General features: G+C 38.6%; 1 protein-coding gene and 1 non-coding gene across 5 annotated transcripts in view; both read right to left on the bottom strand.

Moving 5' to 3' along the window:
- XRN1 (5'-3' exoribonuclease 1) overlaps positions 1-22,915 on the bottom strand; it is a 145,332-nt gene that overhangs the window by 116,356 nt on the left and 6,061 nt on the right. For all 4 annotated transcript variants that reach the window (XM_055295158.2, XM_055295157.2, XM_063610665.1 and 1 more), the window contains exons 2-11: positions 13,583-13,815; positions 8,092-8,189; positions 6,781-6,890; positions 6,575-6,685; positions 4,902-4,984; positions 4,176-4,263; positions 3,923-4,091; positions 2,807-2,874; positions 2,347-2,484; positions 148-214 (exon numbers count right to left, since the gene is read on the bottom strand). In XM_055295158.2, coding sequence (XP_055151133.2) covers positions 148-214; positions 2,347-2,484; positions 2,807-2,874; positions 3,923-4,091; positions 4,176-4,263; positions 4,902-4,984; positions 6,575-6,685; positions 6,781-6,890; positions 8,092-8,189; positions 13,583-13,815 — 1,165 coding nt within the window. The remainder of the gene's footprint in view (positions 1-147; positions 215-2,346; positions 2,485-2,806; positions 2,875-3,922; positions 4,092-4,175; positions 4,264-4,901; positions 4,985-6,574; positions 6,686-6,780; positions 6,891-8,091; positions 8,190-13,582; positions 13,816-22,915) is intronic.
- Positions 1,539-1,706, bottom strand: LOC129492443 (U1 spliceosomal RNA). Its single transcript, XR_008660890.2, has one exon. It is a non-coding gene; the product is annotated as a U1 spliceosomal RNA (small nuclear RNA).

The raw sequence follows: 22,915 nt of genomic DNA, 5'->3' as shown, positions 1-22,915 counted from the left end.
CTAATGATTTGATAAATGCATATCCAAGTTGATGATTATATGCTATCACAGAAATCTGTTCCACCCAAAATTAGTAATAATAAAGAAAATGTATAACAACTATCCTGTCAAAGTAGTAACATATCAAAACAAATACTTCGTACTTACCCTTAGAAGTTACCATTTCGCCTTCATTTTTGTCTAAAGCAGCCCAACACAGAGAATTTTCCTGGCCCTATAAATTGTAAATCAACATAAAATGAATGGCAAGATACATTTCAAAATGAGATGTTATTTCTCTTCCATGCACCCATTTGCTTTTCTATAGTTCTTCCACGTTATAACATCCTTCATATCCTGCCCATCTGTTTTTCCTCCCTTGTGATCTCAATCCTTTCTCTCCTCTATTCTCTGATTTCCTGTCTACTGCCAATGACTCTCTTTAGTTCTTCCTACTCCCTTATCCCCATTTCCTTTCTTTCATCCAACTTATGGCCTCTACCAACTTCCTGTGTCTGGGCTATTTCTGCACAGTGTCTCTAATGTTAGCTGCATATGGCTGGAAGACTGGTGAAGTTTAAGGACCAAATTGTGGTTGGGAAGCCAGGGATTACTGACAGGTAAGTTTTGTGTATACAGGTTCCCAAAAAGTTGCAGAGCCTGTTTTCTTAGGGAAAAAAAAAAAAAAAGACACACACACACACACACAAAAACCAGTGGAATGCAGACTGACTGCTGCCAAGTTCCAGCGAGGAAGAGCTAAGTAGCAAGAAGGACTACACTAGAGAAAACAAGGACAGTTACCCCTCCTGGAGCAAGAGTCATTAAGTTTGAACCTAAATAGAACCAGCACAGCAAGGAGAGTAAGAAACTCAACAGAATCTTGGCCGGGCACAGTGGCTCACGCCTGTAATCCCAGCACTTAAGGGAGGCCAAGGTGGGTGGATCACGAGGTCAGGAGTTCGAGACCAGCATTACTAACATAGTGAAACCCCGTCTCTACTAAAAATACAAAAATTAGCTGGGTGGTGGCACATGCCTCTAATCTCAGCTACTCAGGAGGCTGAGGCAGGGGAATTCAAGTGAACCCAGGAGGTAGAGGTTGCAGTGAGCCAAGATCACACCATTGCACTCCAGCCTGAGTGACACGCTGTCTCCAAAAAAAAAAAAAAAAAAAAAAAAAGAAAACAGAATCCAATAATTACAGAGAGGCTGAGGAATTTTTCACAAGAGGTTTACTTTTCAAGTTAACACAAGACATTCTTTGGAGATTATCAGAGATGCTCTGCAGGGCCCTATCATATCCTAATTGATTCTATTATTCATTTATTAAGCACATAACATTTACTAGATATTGTGCTATTAGGTTGGCGAAAAAGTAATTGTGGTTTTTGCCATTACTATTAACTTAGACTATTGTATTTTATATGTAAATCATTTCTAGAGAAAAATCACTGATCTAGTTAACATCTCATATCATTAAACGCTATAAATATCCACATTTTAAAAACTAGTCCATTGTTTTAAAATAACAATTTTTTTTAATTAAAAAAAATTGCCAGGGGAAAGTGTGAATGCAGTCCTCCACTACCATAAGTCATGCAGTTGAGTTTCCCACATTTGGCGAAATCGCAGGGCGTCAGCACATCCAGAGTGCAATGGATAAACCTCGCCCTGGAAAAAGCACCTTCACGATCATGGTATCCTCCCTGTCAGGTTTTAAATAACTGTTTTTCTTTTTTATGAGACAGAGTCTCACTCTATCAGCCAAGCTGGAGTGCAGTGGCCCAATCTTGGCTCACTGCAACCTCTGTCTCCCAGGTTTAAGTGATTCTTGTGCCTCAGCCTCCCAAGTAGCTGGGATTACAGGTGTGTGCCACCACACCCAGCTAATTTTTGGTTTTTTTTAGTAGAGATGGGGTTTCACTATGTTGGCCAGGCTGGTCTCAAACTCCTGACCTCAGGTAATCCACCCACTTTTGCCTCCCAAAGTGCTGGGATTACAGGTGTGAGCCACTGCACCTGGCCTTAAATAATTGTTTTTAATAACATGTTTTAAGTAATTTTCTTAAAAAGATAATTCATTTTCTGGGCTTTTGTTTAGAAATGTTTTCCACATTTATTAAAATAAAACACAATGTACCTCCTCAACAGTAAAAATAAGAAACTGATTAATGAAGATCTCATTAAATGATAGAAGCTAATAGAATAAAAGAAACCAAACCAATTTCTGAAATGCCTATAGAGAGGAAGAAAGAGAAATAAAACGAGGCAATCCCAAATCATAAGAAGGAAAATGAGAAACAAAGAATATAATTTTTGCCTTTACAGTTAAAACAATGAAAGGACACCTAAAAAAATAGACACCTTTAATTTTTTCTTTTCCTTGTAATTCCTGGCTTCTTCTGCTGCGACACCTGCTGCTTCGTTGAGGTACTTGTTACCAACTTTGCTTTCAAACCACTTTAGGTCCACAAAAACTTCACTGAAGTGCTCCCGATCAAACTGTACAGAAATATTTAAATTTATTTTTAAATAATTTAAGCGTATCTAGAAGAATACAAATCAAACTTAAAACAGTGACTACTACTGGGGTATAGGAAATTGGAGAATGTTACTCTTTTATATATATGGAAGACCTCATGTGTTACTCTAAAAATACAAATAGAAAGCAAATAAAAATAAAATTAATTTAGGTAAAAGTGTTTATACTGAATAAGCAATTGGAATAGAATTATAAAACCCCTTTCTTCTGGTATTACATAATTGGTGACTGATCATTTACAGCTACTCTGCGACAGGAAAACAAAAATTTCTAGTTACTTACATCTGATAGTTTCACAAGGTATTTCTCAAATCGAGGTAAGTTGAGATGCCCACTTTCATTAATATAACCTAAAAGAAACAAAAGTTTAAATCTGTATTAAAAGCTGACATTTTTTCTAAACAATTCTACAAAATTCTTTCTACAAAATGTTGAATGTTTATGTTCTACAGTACTAATCAAGAAAAAACAGTGTTGGACTATATCCAAACTGGCCCTAGTTTCTATGAATTTTATGCTACTATAATATGCAACATGTAAGCACCAAAGCCAAATATAAGAAATTCCAGGTTCCACATAATAATAATCTAACATTTGGTAACAATTAATTAAATTAAATATGTTCTATAATCTATCTAGATCATTCAAAATATGTTAACTTAAGGACTGATGTCCTGCTACCCTGTGGTCTGTTTTATTCGGCATCACTATGCTTGTCAATTTTCTGTTTTCACTGAAAAATCACTGCTGCATATTAAACACTCTGATGCATATCCATTCAAAAAAAAAATTGAAGTTCTATGCTTAAATATGAAAAAAGTAAAACCAATAAAGTATGCTGGCTTTCTTAAGGAATTAAAAGCAAAGATTAGACCGGGTGTGGTGGCTCACGCCTTTAATCCCAGCACTTTGGGAAGCCGAGGCAGGCCGGATCACTTGAGGCCAGAAGTTTGAGACCAGCCTGATCAATAATGATAAAACCCCATCTCCACTAAAAATAGAACTTAGCCGGGCATGGTGACACACGCCCGTAATCCCAGCTACTCAGGAGGCAGAGGCATGGGCATAGCTTGAATCCAGAAGGCAAATGTTGCACTGTCGCCACTGCACTCCAGCCTGGACAACAGAGCGAGACCCCGTCTCAAAAAATAAATAAATAAAAAAAAAAAAGGCAAACATTAGTTATCAATAAGTGAGGTTCATTAACTCTGTTCACTTTCTTTCCTTGTGAATCACTGAAAACGACAACCTCAGAGGATAGCACCTTAGACCAAAATAAATCCTCAATGTTTTTCTACTTTAGCTGTGCATGCAATAATCTACTAAATCAAGTTGCATTTTTAGGGTAAGGTGGCACTAAATTAGAGTATCCTCGAGAGATTATTAAATTCTTCTTACCCCCAAGTTCTGGCAGGATGGTAATATATGTTCCATAAAGAAGAGGCAGTGCATCATGATTAATATGTAGATGAGGTAGATGAGGGATAAAATCATTACCAACAAGAAACCCCATCAAAATCCAATCATCTATTATCCTTTCAATATCATATTTAAATGTGATCTTTTCCTACAGTAAAATGGAGAACAAAGTCAAATCCAGTGAAAATTCCTGCAATGGAAATCCTTGGTCCATGGCTTTATTAATACTTACTTTTAATACTGAAAACTCATAGTCAATATACTCTCTCATTAAAGACAAGTGTAGAAGGTGAAATGTAGTTTCTTCTGGAGCACATACCCTGGAATTAGTCAGATGATCAAGATACAGTGATTTCTATTTTTAAGGTCCCAGCTTAAAAATGTAACAAAGCTTAAATCAAAAGTGTCATTAGAAGATAGTCAGGTCTTGTAATTAAGGCATACAATTTATATGAAAGTTGCAGGGTAACAAAGATAAAAATACAATTGCAATAATAGATAACACATGTTAAAGTTCAAAACAATTGGTTTACATTATGTGTTCTGTGGAAGGATTCTCAGAATTAAGAGTCCTAAATAACATATAGTAGACGTAAGAAACTACTGAGATCTGGCCCATTTAAGGCTGGTCTTCTCAACAAATAATGCAAGGAAGATTGGATATCCACACGCAAAAGAATGAAGTTGGGCCCTTACCTTACACTACACACTAAAATTAACTCAAAATGAATCAAAGATCTAACCATAAAAGTTAAAACTTGAAAACTCATAAAAAAAAGAAAAATAAATGAGTTGGATTATAACAAAATTAAAAACGTTTGTGCATCAAAGGACACTATCAACATAGTGAAAAGGCAACCTACGGAATGAGATAAAGTATTTACAAATCATGTATCTGTTAAAGAATTACTATCCGGGCGTAATTTCTTTCTTCCAACATATATGCTATATAATTTACCGTTGTGTTTTTTTGCCACCAAATCGAACTTCTTCTCTTAAGAGAGAAAAATGTGCCTCATGACTTGTTAATCCAAGCATAATCTGTTGAAAAATGATTAAGATATGTTTTTGTTCTCCCATTTTTAATAATATTAGGTTCACAAAAGCAATTAAAAAACGATTCTATACAAGGAAGAATAAGCAACAATTAGCACATTAAATATACAAATAACAAAATATGATCTATTTGTAGGTTATGAATGAGATAAAGTGTACTTTTCTAAGAAAAATATGTTCAGCTTAGCTCACATGCTTTTCATAACCATTACCCTATATCCCCTATCCCCTCTCCTCTTTCTATCCCCCCAAATCCCAAATATCTTCTCCTGGTTTTCACATATTTCTACTTGCCGTGGGGGAACTGGTTAGAAATTAGAGGCAGCAGCTTTTCTATGACCAAAGGATGCAGGACTCTTTTGGAGACCAGAATAGCCCCAGTATATGAAAACTCAGGAAAAAAAAAAAAAAATGGAAAAGAGCACTTTCAGTTAATTTTCTCACACAGTAATCTTTTTTTTTTTTTTTTTTTGAGACAGAGTCTCGCTCTGTTGCCCAGGCTGGAGCAGTGGTGTGATCTTGGCTCACTGCAACCTCCACCTACCAGGTTCAAGCAATTCTTCCTGCCTCAGCCTCCGGAGTAGCTGGGATTACAGGTATCTGCCTCTATGCCTGGCTAATTTTTGTATTTTTTAGTAGAGATGGGGTTTAGCCATGTTGGCCAGGCTGGTCTTGAACTCCTGACCTTAGATGATCTGGCTGCCTCGGCCTCCCAAAGAACTGGGATTACAGGCATGAGCCACCTTGCCCGGCGTCTCACACAGTATTCTAATACCCCAAGTAAGTCAACAGTCTGTTGAAACATATCAATCAAATGCCATGTACTTGCATACTGTTTATTTCAATCTTGATTCAAACAAGAAAACAAAATGAAACATCTATGAGGCAATCAGGGAAATGATAATACTAACTGGTTATTTCTATATTAAGAAAAGCTTAATTTCTGTTTTAGGTGGGATGATGGCATTGTGGTTATGTATTTTTTCTTAAAAAAACACCGTAATCCTTTAGAGAAACATTATGAAACATACACAAATTACTGATAAAATGTTCAGGATTTGCTTTAATAATCGGGCAGGGAGGAGAGAGAGGAGACAGATGATTAGGGGTAGAAATTTAAAATTATTTAAGTTAGATGAAGGGTATACGATGTTCATTATATTACCTTTTCTATTTTTGTTTATGCTTGAAAATTTCCATAATAAAAAGTTAATGCCAAAAAAAGTCTACTAAAGGTATTTGGAGCACGGAGTTTTCAGATCAGGAGGTATTAAAAGCCAAGTATTAAGCCTGAGGGTAAAAAGACAGCCCCAATTCTCTGACCTCGGCAAAGTATTCACAGCACTAGGATTAGTCACATCTGTAGACTAATTATAGAGACCTGTTGGTCAATAAACTATGGCTAAAAAGCTCATTTTCCAATGATTTTTAGAAATTTGGTAATGATAGAAATAGCAATCATTATTGTGTCTCCAATATTTGTTGCCACAGCCAGTAAGCTTCCTGTACAAAATGAAATCTCTTAGATATTTAATTACCAATGCATAAGTTTATAATAATAAAAATTATACCTACCAAGTCAGCATCTAAACCATAAAGACAGTGTCTGGTGTTTGGATCATGATCTGGCTTTGCTTTCTCGGATCTGATAAATTCCATGATTTTATGCTCTCCTTCTCCAGGAGTCTAAATAAAATGTTTTTAAAAATGCAGTAATATAGTGTATGCTTGAGAATATTAAATAATTTTTTAAAACTCTTTAAATAAAAAAAGATAATAACCTCATGGCCTGAGAAGTAGATGGTAACTCCTTGCCATGACTTGTCTGTGGAAATTTTCATATTTACAAAATACTTCAGATGTTCATGTAACCTGGCCATAAATTCAGTTCCTAAAAATAATAAGTTTTAAAAAGGTTAATCTAAGAAAGACATAAAAACATTAAGTTATCAGTGACAACACATAACTGAATGTGAGTGCGCAGGGAATAGCTAGGTAGCTGTAGGATCTCTAAAGAAGGTCAAAAGCTTTCTTGCTTATCCTGAAAAACAAGTAATGTACTTTTCCCTTGCAAATATCACAACTGTTTCTAATGTCACTAGTCCCCCTAAATAAAATCAGTGTCACATAGGGAAAGTCAAGGAATTTTACTAGTGTCTCAGCACTGTACTTCAGGAATTTTCATATAAGGGCAGAGTTTGAACTCTCTAATGAACCTCAACCTTCTATTTCTTCTGCTGAATTCTGAAGTTTTTTTTTTTAAGGCTTGTAGCTTAAATCAGATTGTCAATAATAATAATATTACTACTGAAATTATTATTCTGAAAAATTATTATTAATTTGGAGCCTGAGTCTACAATGATTACATTTTGGGAAAGGCTCAGATGGTCAACAGTCAAAAGCAATACAGTCTAAAACCACAATCAGGATAAAACTGGTTGTTAAACTGAGCAACCTGTGACCAATGCACTTAAAGAAAGGGCAAATTACCACTGTTAGTAAAGAACTGATGAGAAAGTTAGATTTTAAGATTTTCATTCAAAGTAAAGAATTATAATGATGTTAGACAAAGGTTGTAGAAGTATAGAGTATGTGGCTGCATACAAAATTAAACATAATACTGATAAATTCATTTTCCTTAAAGTCATAAAAATCTTAACTAATTTTGAGAAGCAGAGTAGTAAGTGCCCTGGACTAGGAGAATCAGTTTCGTACTCTCACTACCACAATCTAGCTACATCAACTTGATAAGCTACAACCTCACTGAGTCTGTTTTAACATAAATAAATGGCAGGAGTAGGACAGAAAGATATATAAACATAAGTTTCTTCAAGGTCTGCAATTCTGTACACCTGGGAGATTCCTGTCCATATCTGCTCTAATTTATCTACATCTGAAAATCCCTACAGTTTTTGTAGGAGTATTTATGACCAAGGTGACCAAACCATCTCATGAGCAAACATAAGTGGGAAAATACAGTAAATGGAACTCTAAGGCCAAAATAAATAGAGCATAGAAAATAAAATACATTTAAAAACCAAGTTTTCAATTATATTTCAATTCTGTCATAATTTTTCTCTCAGTGAATTTACCTGGTGTGATACAGTTGGAATCAAATCTGGCCTCTGTAGGAAGAGTTTCTCCCTTCTCTATTGCCTTTTTAATTTTGTCTTCTGCCTCCTTTGCTGACCTTAAAGGTTAGGGGAAAAAAGTACCTTAAGTTTTCTGAAAAAAAGTGAAGATCTTTACATAAACTGCTATGTAGGTGCCTTTATAACTAAAATAGTAATTCACCAGTTTTAACGTTCAAAACATACAAGTTTTGAAATGATTATGATTGACAACAATGAGCCTCAGACTTGTCTGTTTTGTTTATTTAAAGAATTGAATTTTTCAGGCCAGGCGCAGTGGCTCATGCCTGTAATCCCAATATTTTGGGAGGCCAAGGTGGGAAGAAGAATTGAGTCCAGGAGTTCAAGACCAGCTTGGGCAACAAAGCAAGATCCCATCTCTACAAAAATAAAAAAAATTATTAGCCAGGTACAGGGGCATGTGCCTATAGTCTCAGCTAGTTGGGAGGCTGAGGCAAAAGGATCCCTTGAGCCCAGGAGCTCAAGATTGCAATGAGTGATGATGGTACCCACTGCACTCCAGGTTGTGTGACAGAGTGAGTCTCTGTCACATTTAAAAAAAAAAAATTGAATTTTTCAGATTAGGAATACAGAAGTAGGACATTTTAACAGAATGTTAAAAACATAAAATAATTCTTGTCACAAATATATGGCAAATTCATTCTAAAAATAAGATCAAAAGTATAGCTTTAAATGTTCATTATATATACTACATGTAATGATGACATTTAATGATTTTAATCATCATTTAATGTATACATTTAAGATCATTAAAATTATCCCTAAGATTATATAAAAATACAATTATAAAATTGAAATATCTATCTTTGTGTTTCCTAAAAACATTTAAAATGAAAGCCTAATGACATTAATGAAATCAACTGTCGAATCATCACATTTTTGAGGCAACAGAATTTACTAAAAAGAACCTGAGTTTTACAGTCAGGCAAACCTAGATTTGAATATGGGTGTCCTACTACCTGTCTGACTTCTACTGCCACCCCTCTGCAGCGTACCAGCATGCCACATGACATACAAGTTAGGAAGCTCTGCTTTGAGTATAGTTTCTACAGCCTTGCTACCAGCTTCATCTACTGTGCCCCACAGAATTCTATTTCTGTGATGAACAAACTCTTCTTCAAGTTTAATTTCTCTCTCACCAACCTCTTTAACATAACAAAAACTCTGAGGATATCAACTCATTTGTATTATCTGCAATGTCTTCTTTCCTCTTTTCTTCCCTTCCTTCTTTGGCTGACCAAACGATTATTCAATGTTGTTATGTCACAAGGTCTTGGGATGTAACAAAAGAGAAATTATTCTTGGCCAGGTGCGGTGGCTCACACCTGTAAACCCAGCACTTTGGGAGGCCGAGGCAGGTGAATCACCTAAGGTCAGGAGTTTGAGACCACCCTGGCCAACATGGCGAAACCCCATCTCTATTAAAAATACAAAAAGAATTAGCCGGGTGTGGTGGTATGGCCTGTAGTCCCAGCTACTCGGGAGGCTGAGACAGGAGAATCGCTTGAACACAAGAGGCAGAGGCCGTAGTGAGACGAGATCACATCACTGCACTCCAGCCTGTGCGAGACAGAGCAAGACTCTCCAAAAAAAAAAAAAAAATTATTTCTGTTCTCAGAGATTACACTCTAGTGGGGACCTAGAAAATTAAACAGCCATAATGTTTAATCTGGATGCAATAAAGAAAATGTTTGACAGGAACAAGGTAAGACTATTGAAGTAATCTAGATTAAGATAATGGTAGTCTAGGCTGAGACAGTAGCATTAAAGATGAAAAGAAGTAGACAGATGTGACAAATTTGAGACTGGATAAAGAGGACTGGATGTGAGGAATGAGGAAGAGCGAGAAGTCCAAATAACTCTTGGACTTTTGGATTAGGTAGCTAGTGGCAGGTGTTGCCATTCATTGAAATAGGAAACACAGAAGGCAGACTGTTTTAAGGGGAAGATGAGGTCAGTTCTAAATATGTTAACCCTGAAGTACATCTGGGGTTTCCAAAAGGAGACATTCAGTAGGCATTTGGATATATAGGAGCTTAGGAGAAAGCGATCCACCAGAAAGATAAATTTGGAGTCATCAGCAGAGATATAGTAATCAAAGCCATTGGATGAAATCACTCAGAGCCTAGGACAGAAACTTAAGAAACATTAATATTTAAGAAACGCAAAAGAAGAAAAGAAGACAAGGAGGAGACTAAGAAAGTACAGAGAGAGAATGTGGTTACATGATGGTCAAGAAAAGGGAGAAGTTCAAGAAAGAATGGTCAACATTGTTAAATGCTGTGGATAAATAAGTTGAAGAAAGAACTATTCTTTGGATTTAGCCATAATCCTTTTTTTTTTTTTTTGAGATGGAGTTTCACTCTGTTGTCCAGGCTGGAGTGCAGTGGTGCGATCTCGGCTCACTGCATCCTCCACCTCCCAGGTTTAAGCAATTCTCTGCCTTAGCCTCCCAAGTAGCTGGGATTACAGGCACCCACCACCACCCCTGGCTAATTGTTTTTGTATTTTTAGTAGAGACGGGGTTTCACCACCTTGGCTAGCCTGATCTTGAACTCCTGACCTTGTGATCCACCCGCCTCGGCCTCCCAAAGTGCTGGGATTACAGGCGCGAGCCACCACGCCCGGCCTGGATTTAGCCGTAATCTTGTCAGGAAATTTTAGTGGCATGGTGGGGATAAAAGATAGAAGGCAGATTTAGAGATAAGTAAAACGGAATTATGAATGGAGAAGGTCATCACTGTAGAGAATGGCAGAAAACTGACTAGGGGATTTCTAGGAAAAATGCAGTGCTCAATACCAGCACAGTATTTAATAAATGCTTGTGGTGGTTATAATGCATTGGCCCTCAACTTCCATTCCATTCTCCTTTTAGTTTACCTTCTGATACCAGGTAGGTTAGAAAGTTCTCAGGCTTCCCTGCAGCTAAGTGTCTTGATATGACTCAGATTTTGCCTATTAGATGCCTCCATATAAGGTTTGGAAAGTGGAAGTGTGGTGATGCCTGCATCACAATTGAGGCACTGGAGCTCTGGTGTCTCTGTATATTTCAGCAATGGTAAAGAAGATCCCAGTATTCAGTATCTTTGGAGGTGCTGATAAGCAAGAACAGGGAATCAGTTTTTTTCAGTGCAGATCTAGCAGGTGCACTGTACCTCTGGAACAGATGCAGCTGTAGCTTCCTAATTGCTGAATTGTAATACAGTGATGTAGTCTTAGAGCCCCAGGTGACAGCTTCTTAATTATTGGAGCACAGATAAAGGAGTAAGTTCCCGGAACCACCCATTTTGGTAGGGGGCTCTGAACTCCTCACATTATCTGAATGTGGTAATAGTTCTGCCAGTGATGAGTCAGTTCTGTGGTGCTGTTTGGGAAGTTATCCCTTACGGCTCACCTAGATTCCTGCCCTTTTGGCTTTACAATGATTTTTATAAGCACCCAATTCCCTGAATTACACCCCTTTTTGTCTGAAATAGCTACAGTACTTTCTATCACCTGCAACTGAACCCAGACTGATGTAGCAGGTTTATAAAATCTCTCAACACTAGATTTTCTAGGCTAGTGGCTCCCAAAAACTATTTTAACAAATACCAGGGGAGTATGGTAAAAAATAGTTCCCAGGAATTTCTCAACTACTAGAGATTCTGATAGAGTAAGTCTTGGGTGGTATTTGAGAATTTAAATATTACTAAGAGATGGCCCTTGCCTTCAAAGATCTCACAGTCTTTCTAAAAATTTCAGTATCTTTTTTCTTTTGATATTGAAATCAGTACTTTTTGCCATCCTCTTCCTCTCACCGGCAGCCTTATTCAAGGCACCGTCCCACCTTCTTTGATGACTTCCACATTGGATGTGCAGATGGTCTTTCCACTCCTTTACTTGCCATTATGACTGAAGGACTCATTATGCTAATGACCCAACAATCACTCTCTGCTAGGGATTTCTTGCCTTCAATTCTAACCTTTACTTCTGTTACCCACGAACCGGGACACAGCCTGATTTCACTGTTACATAGAAATATTCCACATGTCCAGGAATGAATTTTAAAATCCTATGTGTGTAACCTCTTCTCATCCTTTTACTTCTCCTACCACCTAAGTCACACAGTGGTGCTGATGATACCCTGAATTTCCTAACTTAGCTCACTTCTCACAGTCCATCAATTGCATTCTGATCTCACTTGCCTTTCTGCCCAATCTGGACCTATGCTCAGTCAAAAATCAGCATCTAACCCAGAGTCTGGGCATTCAATACATGTTTGTTGAATTAAGTTAAATGTCAATAATGTACTCATTAGAAGAATCTCTTAGTTCACTTTCTAGTTACCATCCCAGGGCAGACTACTGTTGGAGCTTTTCTCTACTACAGTACTATCATTTGCAAATTATCAATGAGAAGTATAAAAACTTGTGACAGAAAACAAAAGTGTGACTTTATAAGCAAGGAACAGGGAATCAGTTTTTTTCAGTACAGATCTAGCAAGTGCACTGTAGCTTGGGAACTAACAGAAGCAGCAGTAGCTTCCTGATTGCTGAACTGTAACTACAGTGATGTATTCTTAGAGCCCCAGGTGACACCAAAACCCGGCTAGACGTGGTGGCTCACACCTGTAATCCCAGCACTTTGGGAGGCCAAGGTAGGCAGATCACTTGAGGTCAGGAGTTCGAGACCAGCCTGGCCAACAGAGTGAAATCCTGTCTCTATTAAAAATATTAAAAATTGCTGGGCATGGTGGCTCACACCTGTAATCCCAGCACTTTGGGAGGCTGAGGTGGGTGGATCACTTGAGGTGAGGAGTTTGAGACCAGCCTGGCCAACGTGGTGAAACTCTGTCTCTACTAAAAATACAAAAATTAGCTGGGCGTGGTGGCGGGCACCTGTAATCACAGCTACTTGGGAGACTAAGGCAGGAGAATCACTTGCGCCCGGGAGGCGGAGGTTGCAATGAGCCGAGATCGCGCCATTGCAATCCAGCCCGGGCGACAAGAGCAAAACTCTGTCTCAAAAAAAAAAAATTTTATATATATATAAAAAAATAAATAAAATTAGCTGGGTCTGGTGGCGCTTGCCTGTAATCCCAGCTACTTAAGAGGCTGAGGCACCGATAATCACTTGAACTGGGGAGGCAAACATTACAGTGAGCTAAGATTGTACCACCGCACTCCAGCCTGGGTGATAGAGTGAGATTCTGTCTCAACAAAGAAACAAACGAACAAAAGAACCTCCAACATATGTTTTGAGAAAGGACATCTCACTGAGTTCCTAACTCATTGCTCGACTGGTAAAATATGACACTGAGATATTTCCATTTCTGGGGGAGTTTACACAGAAAATAAACATGAACAGAAGATTGTGTTAAATCAACTACCTTTAAAATAATATAGTTTTACTAAGCTAAATAATATTCCAAAATAAAACATAAATGTTTTACCTAAAACGCCTCCCACGCTGCTGGTTCATTTTTGCTCGAGGAGCCACACCATCTACAGCCATAAAGAACACTTTCCTGGGTTTAATAATGCGAAACAACACCTCCAGGTAGTGAAAAATATCAGTAAAGATTTTATCATCTGAAATTCTAAAGTGAACATCATCATCATTAGGATGGGAGCACTGATGTATAATTCCATTCATATCCAGGTACAAGTTGTCAAATTCAGGAATCTGAAAAACAAAGAAAAATGCTTGAGATCATTTATTTTAATCAACTACAGATATCTTAAGCAGCAGGGAAAAGTGATTATTCAATTATAAAAAGCAGGATTCATGTATTCTATTATACAAAAACTGAGTAAACAATCACAGATGAATAAAAAAAGTAAAGAATTGGTAATATGGTGACAAATTTGGTTATATATAATGCACCAATGACTTGATCAAATTTACTGTCAGAAAATAATCTACTTACTCAAAATAATAAGCTCCAAGAAAACATCAAATAAAGTGCTTGGTTCATTTGGTACTCAAAATATTAGTTTCGTTCCTTCCTACCATTTGACATTAACTCCTCAAAACCTCAATTTCCTCTATAATGGGTAACAAAAAGCCCATTTACATCAAAAGGCTGTTTGTACATGGTTATTGAAACGTTTAACATATGATGTAAAGCCTAATTGTATACTTAGTTTCACTGAAACAGATTGGTTATATTAATTTTTAAAATGTTAGATTATGCCAAGAAATTTATGAAACTGAAACTTGAAAAACAGATTTCTTGTTTATGATATGTGGGTTAATAATTTGTAAGCTCTAACAAGCATCTGCTTTTATAAGAAGACCTTAATGGCTCTCTCATTTATTTTTCCTCTATTTAAACGTTTGTGTTGGAACTCTTGGTCCCATCAGGAACAAAAATTTTTTTAACTAAAAAGAAAAAAAGTAAATGTTTGTGAGGAAGGGGAACATTACTGAAACAAATATACATTAAGATGGAACTGAAATGGGTGAAGCTAAAGAGTTATATTTTGTACTGTAATAAAAGAATCTTAGAATAGAGTCTGCCTTACATATTCATTAAAGTAAATTACTCTGAATTTTCTCCTTGTATAAACATAATAGAAATCACTTCTGAAACAGTAATTCAAGTTTTACAACACATACAAGTACAATATATTTTCCTGCTATTGAGAAAATGGCATGCCTTTGAGTTTTGGGAGTGAAAAGTTTTGGTCTCTGAATCAACGAACACCATCAAAACATATTGTTATGAAATACCTATTTATATAGTATTGTATGTACAAGCATAACATAAAAATTCTGGAATGTTCTAACAGGCTCAACTGAAATGACGGTTGTAACCATGAGATTTTTAAAGTGCACTCAAGATTTACTATTTATTCCAAGAAATCTGAAAACCTCAATCAAAATCTCAGTGTGACTTTTCAACAAGTTTATTTTATTTATTTTTATTTTTTGAGACAGGGTCTCAATCTGTCACCCAGGCTGGAGTGCAGTGGTGTGATCTCGGCTCACTGCAGCCTCCACCTCCCAGGCTCAAGCAATCCTCCCACCTCAACCTTCAGTGTAGCTGGGACCACTGACACATGCCAACACACATGCTAATTTCGTATCTTTTTCATACGCTAATTTTCATATATTTTGTATGAAAAAATACCAGCCATGTTGCCCAGGTTGGTCTTGAATTCCCGAGCTCAAGTGATTTGCCTGCCCAGGCCTCCCAAAGTGATGGGATTACTACAGGTGTGAGCCACTGTGACTGGCCTCAGCATCAACGACTTGATCAAATTTTTTTTTTACACTTTTTTTTTTTTTTTACATTTTACAGAACGATTTTCCAAAGTTTTCCTAGGAGAATAAATATGCAATAATAGCCAAGAAGAGTATTAAAAAGAAGAGTAAGCTGGGTGTGGCAGCATGTGTCTGTTCTATTACTTGAGAGGCTGAGGTGAGAGAATCTTTGAACCGATAGGTTCAAGGCTGCAGTGAGTGGTGATTGCATCACCAAACTCCAGCCTGGGAGACAGAGTAAGACCCTGTCTCTATAAAACAAACAAACAAAAAGAAGAATCAAAGGAAATTTGCCCTAGATAAGTTATCAAACAGATGATTTGAATGGAAATTTAGTACATAAAAAATAAAACTCCATCTTACCCTAAAACAAAAGAAATTCCAGAAGGATTAAAAATTTTACTGTGAGAAATGTAACAAAAAAATTACATACAAATATTTTGAAACTCTTAGGGTAGGAAAAGCCAGAAATCATAAAGCGAATAAATGGTAGAGTTATCTACAAATGTATTGTTTTACACATATAGGGTTAAAAAGTACCATATATAATTCAATTAAAAATGACAAAATGTAGGGAAATGTTTGCAAATTAGAAGTCAACATCTCTGGCCGGGCGTGGTGGCTCACGCCTGTAATCCCAGCATTTTGGGAGGCCGAAGAGGGAAGATCACGGGGTCAGGAGATCGCGAGCATCCTGGCTAACACGGTGAAACTCCATCTCTACTAAAAAAAATACAAAAAAATTAGCTGGGCGTGGTGGCGGGCACCTGTAGTCTCAGCTACTCAGGAGGCTGAGGCAGGAGAATGGCGTGAACCCAGGAGGCAGAGCTTGCAGTGAGCAGAGACTGAGCCACTGCACTCCAGCCTGGGCAACTGAGCGAGACTCTGTATCAAAAAAAAGAAGTCAACATCTATAACACATAAAAAATACTCAAATATAAGAAAAAGAGCAAATTTTTGACTGGGCACGGTGGCTCACACCTGTAATCCCAGCACTTTGGGAGGCCAAGGTAGGTGGATCACTTGAGGTCAGGAGTTCAAGATCAGCCTGGCCAACAAAGTGAAACTGTCTCTACCAAAAATACAAAAATTAGCCTGAGTGGTGGCACATGCCTATAATCCCAGCTACTTAAAAGGCTGAAGCATGAGAACAGCTTGCACCTGGAAGGCGGAGTTCCAGTGTGCTGAGATCATGCCACTGCACTCCAACGTTGGCAATAGAGTGAAACTGTCTCAAAAAAAAAAAAAAAAGGCCAGGAGTGGTGGCTCACGCCTGTAATCCCAGCACTTTGGGGGGCCAAGGCGGGTGGATCACAAGGTCAGGAGATCGAGACCATTCTGTGAATGGTGAAACCCCATCTCTACTAAAAATACAAAAAATTAGCCAGGCGTGGTGGTGGGTGCCTGTAGTCCCAGCTACTTGGGAGGCTGAGGTGGGAGAATGCCCTCCGGGAGGTGGAGCTTGCAGTGAGCAGAGATCGTGCCACTACACTCCAGCCTGGGCGACAGAGCGAGACTCCATCTCAAAAAAAAAAAAAAAAAAAAAACAAAGCAAATTTTCAAAGTAATCACAGAAAATGGAAAGCAATTCAGAAATGAATACACAAAAAAGTCTAAGTCTAATAAGCACATGAAAAGATGTTCGCCATCCAAGATTTCTAATTGAAATAACACACCATTTTCCCACATTAGTAAAAATTAAAGAGACTGATGTTACCCAGTATTAACAGGGCTTTGGGGAGGCACATATTGCATGTTATTAAAAGCAATGGCTGGCATTTATTACGCAATTATTAGGTATTAAACATTGGGCTAAATATGTATATTCATTCTCTGAATTAATTATAACAACCTTAAAAGATAAATATTTAGCATTCTAATTTTAGAGAAAAGTCATGGAGCTAGAAAAAGAGAAATAGGGTTTATACCCAATAGTTTGGGAGTAGAATGTAAATTGGCATAACCAATCACAAAGTATGAATTAAAATTTGAAACATGTATTTTTGACCCAGGATTTCTACTATTGAAAACTTATCTTGAAAAATAATCAGATATGATTAACTTGTAAAGATGAAGTATAAAATATTCATGGCAGTATTGTACAGAAAAGATAAAAATAGAAAACTGATGATGGTACATCCATACAATGGAATTCAACACAGCAATTACAAATTATGAAATAGATTTATATTTGGCATGGAATAATATGCATTATATCATCAAGTGACAAAGGCAGGGTATAAAACAGCAGGTAAAGTAACCTATTTATAGGAAATATTTATTTACATATATATCTGCATAGAAAAGTTAGGAAGTATATAAAAACAAGATGTTACTAGGGGTCAACCATGGATGATGAAAGCTTTTTACTTTTCTCTAGACTATATAATAGTTTTTATATCTTTCTGCATTATCCGAATTTTTTTAAAATAGTGAGCATCTATTACCTTTATAATCTAAAAAATATCCCACTATAATTTTCCTTTTAGAAAAGAAATATTTGAAAAATTCTCTTAGGTTTCAGACTAGTAAGAAAGACAAAGAATAATTAATCATTGGCTGATGTGTTGAATAAAGTGAGAACATGCAGCAGAACTTTGCTCCCATACAAAGAGATTACTGATAATGTAGTTTCTCTTCTCAGTTATTACATTTGCAAGTTAGAAATTTTGAGGTTATTTTATACTCTCTGCCTTCTCCAATCCCGTATCCAACTAGTCACTGAGGTATTTTTCTTTTTAATTTAACATCCAAAATGTTTCTAGAATCTTACCATCTTATCCATTTCCACTGTCTTAGGTAATCTCATCTTTTTCTCCATGCCCAGATCTCCTGCACTGGTCCATGCCCCTCAGTTTCCCAACAGAACTGCTTGCTTCCAGTTTTCTCTCTCACCACAGTTTAGCTATTTTTCTAAAACATAATCTGATCACATTGTTTCCTCACCTAAACCCATAGGATACTACAAATCCTTAACAGCATAAAAGATCCTGCATGATTTGGCTGCTATTTTCCCCACCAATCCTATATTCTTTCCTCTTTCTACATATCTTTACGAGCTACTACAAGAAAACATTGAGGAAAATCTCTAGGACATTGGTCTGGGCAAAAATGTCTTAAGTAATATCCCACAAGCATAGGAAACTAAAGCAAAAATGGAGAAATGGGATCACATCAAGTTAAAAAGCTTCTGCACAGCATAGGAAACAGTCAGCAAAGTGAAGCGACAACCCACGGAATGGAAGAAATGTATTTGCAAACTACTCACCTGACAAGGGATTAATAATCAGAATATACAACGAGCTCAAACAACTCTATAGGACGAAATCTAATAATCCAATCAAAAATGGGCAAAAGATCTGAACAAACATTTCTCAAAAAAGGATATACAAATGGCAAACAGGCACATGACAAGGTGCTCAACATCACTGATCATCAGAGAAATGCAAATCAAAACTACAATAAGATATCATCTTACCCTAGTTAAAATGGCCTTTATCCAAAAGACAGGTTACAACAAATGCTAGCAAGGATGTAGAGAAAAGGGAACCCTCGTACACTGTTGGCAGGAATGTAAATTAGTACAACCACTATGAAGAACAGTTTGAAGGTTCCTCAAAAAACTAAAAGTAACTAGAATCCAGCAGCCCAGTCCCCTTTCTTTGCGGTCAAGAAAGGCGGGAAAACAGGTGCAGGACTGCTACATTGGTGAGCGTAACTAATCAGATAAGCAGAGGTCCATGGGCGGTTACGCACCCTAGAAAGGAACTCACCCCTGAGCACAAAGGCAATGTTGGGTACGCTGGTAAAAGACCACTAGAATCCAGCAGCTCGGACCCTTTTCTTTGTGGTCAAGAGAGGCAGGAAAACAGGTGCAGGACTGCTACATCGGTAAGCGTAACTAACCCGATAAGCAGAAGTCCATGGGTGGTTACGCACCCTGTAAAAGAATAAGCATTAGGCCCTTACAGGACACCCTAGGACTAATGCTCATTGGAAAATTACTAGGGTTGCTGGCATCCCTATGTTCTTTTTTCAGATGGGAAACATTCACCCCCCTCAAGGCAAAAGTGCCCCTAAGAAGTATTCTGGAGAATGGGACCAATCTGACCCTCAGACGCTAAGAAAGAAATGACTTATACTCTTCTGCAGTACCTCCTGGCCACGATATCCTCTTCAAGGGGGAGAAACCTGGCCTCGTGAGGGAATATAAATTATAACACCATCCTACAGCTAGACCTCTTCTGTAGAAAGGAAGGCAAATGGAGTGAAGTGCCATATGTGCAAACTTTCTTTTCATTAAGAGACAACTCGCAATTATGTAAAAAGCGTGGTTTATGCCCTACAGGAAGCCCTCAGAGTCTACCTCCCTATCCCAGCGTCCCCCCGACTCCTTCTCCAACTAACAAGGACTGCCCCTCTTTAACCCAAACGGTCTAAAGGAGACAGACAAAGGGGTAAACAATGAACCAGAGTGCCAATATTCCCCGATTATGCCCCCTCCAAGCAGTTGGAGGAGGAGAATTCGGCCCAGCCAGAGTGCATGTACCTTTTCCTGTCTCAGACTTAAAGCAAATTAAAATAGACCTAGGTAAATTCTCAGATAACCCTGATGGCTACATTAATGTTTTACAAGGGTTAGGACAATCCTTTGATCTGACATGGAGAGATATAATGTTACTGCTAGATCAGACACTAACCCCAAATGAGAGAAGTGCCGCCATAACTGCAGCCCGAGAGTTTGGCAATCTCTGGTATCTCAGTTAGGTCAATGATAGGATGACAACAGAGGAAAGAGAACGATTCCCCACAGGCCAGCAGGCAGTTCCCAGTGTTGACTCTCGCTGGGACACAGAATCAGAACATGGAGATTGGTGCCACAGACATTTGCTAACTTGCGTGCTAGAAGGACTAAGAAAAACTAGGAAGAAGCCTATGAATTATTCAATGATGTCCACTATAACACAGGGAAAGGAAGAAAATCCTACTGCCTTTCTGGATAGACTAAGAGAGGCATTAAGGAAGCATACCTCCCTGTCACCTGACTCCACTGAAGGCCAACTAATCTTAAACGATAAGTTTATCAGTTAGCTGCAGACATTAGGAAAAAACTTCAAAAGTCCGCCTTAGGCCCAGAGCAAAACTTAGAAACTCTACTGAACTTGGTAACCTCGTTTTTTTATAATAGAGATCAGGAGGAGCAGGCGGAACGGGACAAACGGGATTAAAAAAAGGCTACCGCTTTAGTCATGGCCCTTAGGCAAGTGGACCTTGGAGGCTCTGGAAAAGGGAAAAGCTGGGCAAATCGAATGCCTAATAGGGCTTGCTTCCAGTTTGGTCTACAAGGACACTTTAAAAAAAGATTGTCCAAGTAGAAATAAACCACCCCCTTGTCCATGTCCCTTATGTCAAGGGAATCACTGGAAGGCCCACTACCCCAGGAGACGAAGGTCCTCTGAGTCAGAAGCCACTAACCAGATGATCCAGCAGCAGGACTGAGGGTGCCCGGGGCAAGCGCCAGCCCATGCCATCACCCTCACAGAGCCCTGGGTATGCTTGACCATTGAGGGCTAGGAGATTAATTGTCTCCTGGACAGTGGCGCGGCCTTCTCAGTCTTACTCTCATGCCATCACCCTCACAGAGCCCTGGGTATGCTTGACCATTGAGGGCCAGGAGATTAACTGACTCCTGGACACTGGCGCGCGCTTCTCAGTCTTACTCTCATGTCCTGGACAACTGTCCTCCAGATCTGTCACTATCCAAGGGGTCCTAGGACAGCCAGTCACTAGATACTTCTCCCAGCCACTAAGTTGTGACTGGGGAACTTTACTCTTTTCACATGCTTTTCTAATTACGCCTGAAAGCCCCACTCCCTTGTTAGGGAGAGACATTCTAGCAAAAGCAGGGGCCATTATACACCTGAACATAGGAGAAGGAACACCCGTTTGTTGTCCCCTGCTTGGGGAAGGAATTAATCCTGAAGTCTGGGCAACAGAAGGACAACATGGTCGAGCAAAGAATGCCCATCCTGTTCAAGTTAAACTAAAGGATTCCACCTCCTTTCCCTACCAAAGGCAGTACCCCCTTAGCCCCGAGGCCCAACAAGGACTCCAAAAGATTGTTAAGGACCTAAAAGCCCAAGGCCTAGTAAAAGCACGCAGTAGCTCCTGCAGTACTCCAAACTTAGGAGTACAGAAACCCAACGGACTGTGGAGGTTAGTGCAAGATCTCAGGATTATCAATGAGGCTGTTGTTCCTCTATACCCGGCTGTATCTAACCCTTATACTCTGCTTTCCCAAATACCAGAGGAAGCAGAGTGGTTTACAGTCCTGGACCTTAAGGATTCCTTTTTCTGCATCCCTATACATCCTGACTCTCAATTCTTGTTTGCCTTTGAAGAGCCTTCAAACCCAATGTCTTAACTCACCTGGACTGTTTTACCCCAAGGGTTCAGGGATAGCCTCATCTATTTGGCTAGGCATTAGCCCAAGACTTGAGCCAATTCTCATACCTGGACACTCTTGTCCTTCAGTACGTGGATGATTTACTTTTGGCCGCCCATTCAGAAACCTCGTGCCACTGAGCCACCCAAGCGCTCTTAAATTTCCTCACCACCTGTGGCTACAAGGTTTCCAAACCAAAGGCTCAGCTCTGCTCACAGCAGTTTAAATACTTGGGGCTAAAATTATCCAAAGGCACCAGGGCCCTCATTGAGGAATGTATCCAGCCTATACTGGCTTATCCCCATCCCCAAACCATAAAGCAACTAAGAGGGTTCCTTGGCATTACAGGTTTCTGCCGAATATGGATTCCCAGGTACAGCAAAATAGCCAGAGCATTATATACACTAATTAAGAAAACTCAGAAAGCCAATACCCATTTAGTAAGATGGACACCTGAAGCAGAAGTGGCTTTCCAGGCCCTAAAGAAGGCCCTAACCCAAGCCCCATGTTAAGCTTGCCAACGGGGCAAGACTTTCCTTTATATATCACAAAAAAACAGGAATAGTTCTAGGAGTCCTTACACAGGTCTGAGGGATGAGCTTGCAACCGTGGCATACCTGAGTAAGAAAATTGATGTAGTGGCAAAGGGTTGACTTCATTGTTTATGGGTAGCGGCTGCAGCTGCAGTCTTAGTATCTGAAGCAGTTAAAATAATACAGGGAAGAGATTTTACTGTGTGGACATCTCATGATGTGAATGGTATACTCACTGCTAAAGGAGACTTGTGGCTGTCAGACAACTGTTTACTTAAATATCAGGCTCTATTACTTGAAAGGCCAGTGCTGCGACTGTGCACTTGTGCAACTCTTAACCCAGCCACATTTCTTCCAGACAATGAAGAAAAGATAGAACATAACTGTCAACAAGTAATTGCTCAAACCTAAGCCACTCAAGGGGACCTTTCAGAGGTTCCCTTGACTGATCCTGACCTCAATTTGTATACTGATGAAAGTTCCTTCATAGAAAAAGGACTTTGAAAAGCGGGGTATGCAGTGGTCAGTGATAATGGAA

Source organism: Symphalangus syndactylus, chromosome 10 (assembly GCF_028878055.3).
Source record: "Symphalangus syndactylus isolate Jambi chromosome 10, NHGRI_mSymSyn1-v2.1_pri, whole genome shotgun sequence".
NCBI classification, from domain to species: domain Eukaryota; kingdom Metazoa; phylum Chordata; class Mammalia; order Primates; family Hylobatidae; genus Symphalangus; species Symphalangus syndactylus.
The sequence above is the reverse complement of the archived record's forward strand: the minus strand, read 5'-3'. Positions and strand labels throughout refer to the sequence as shown.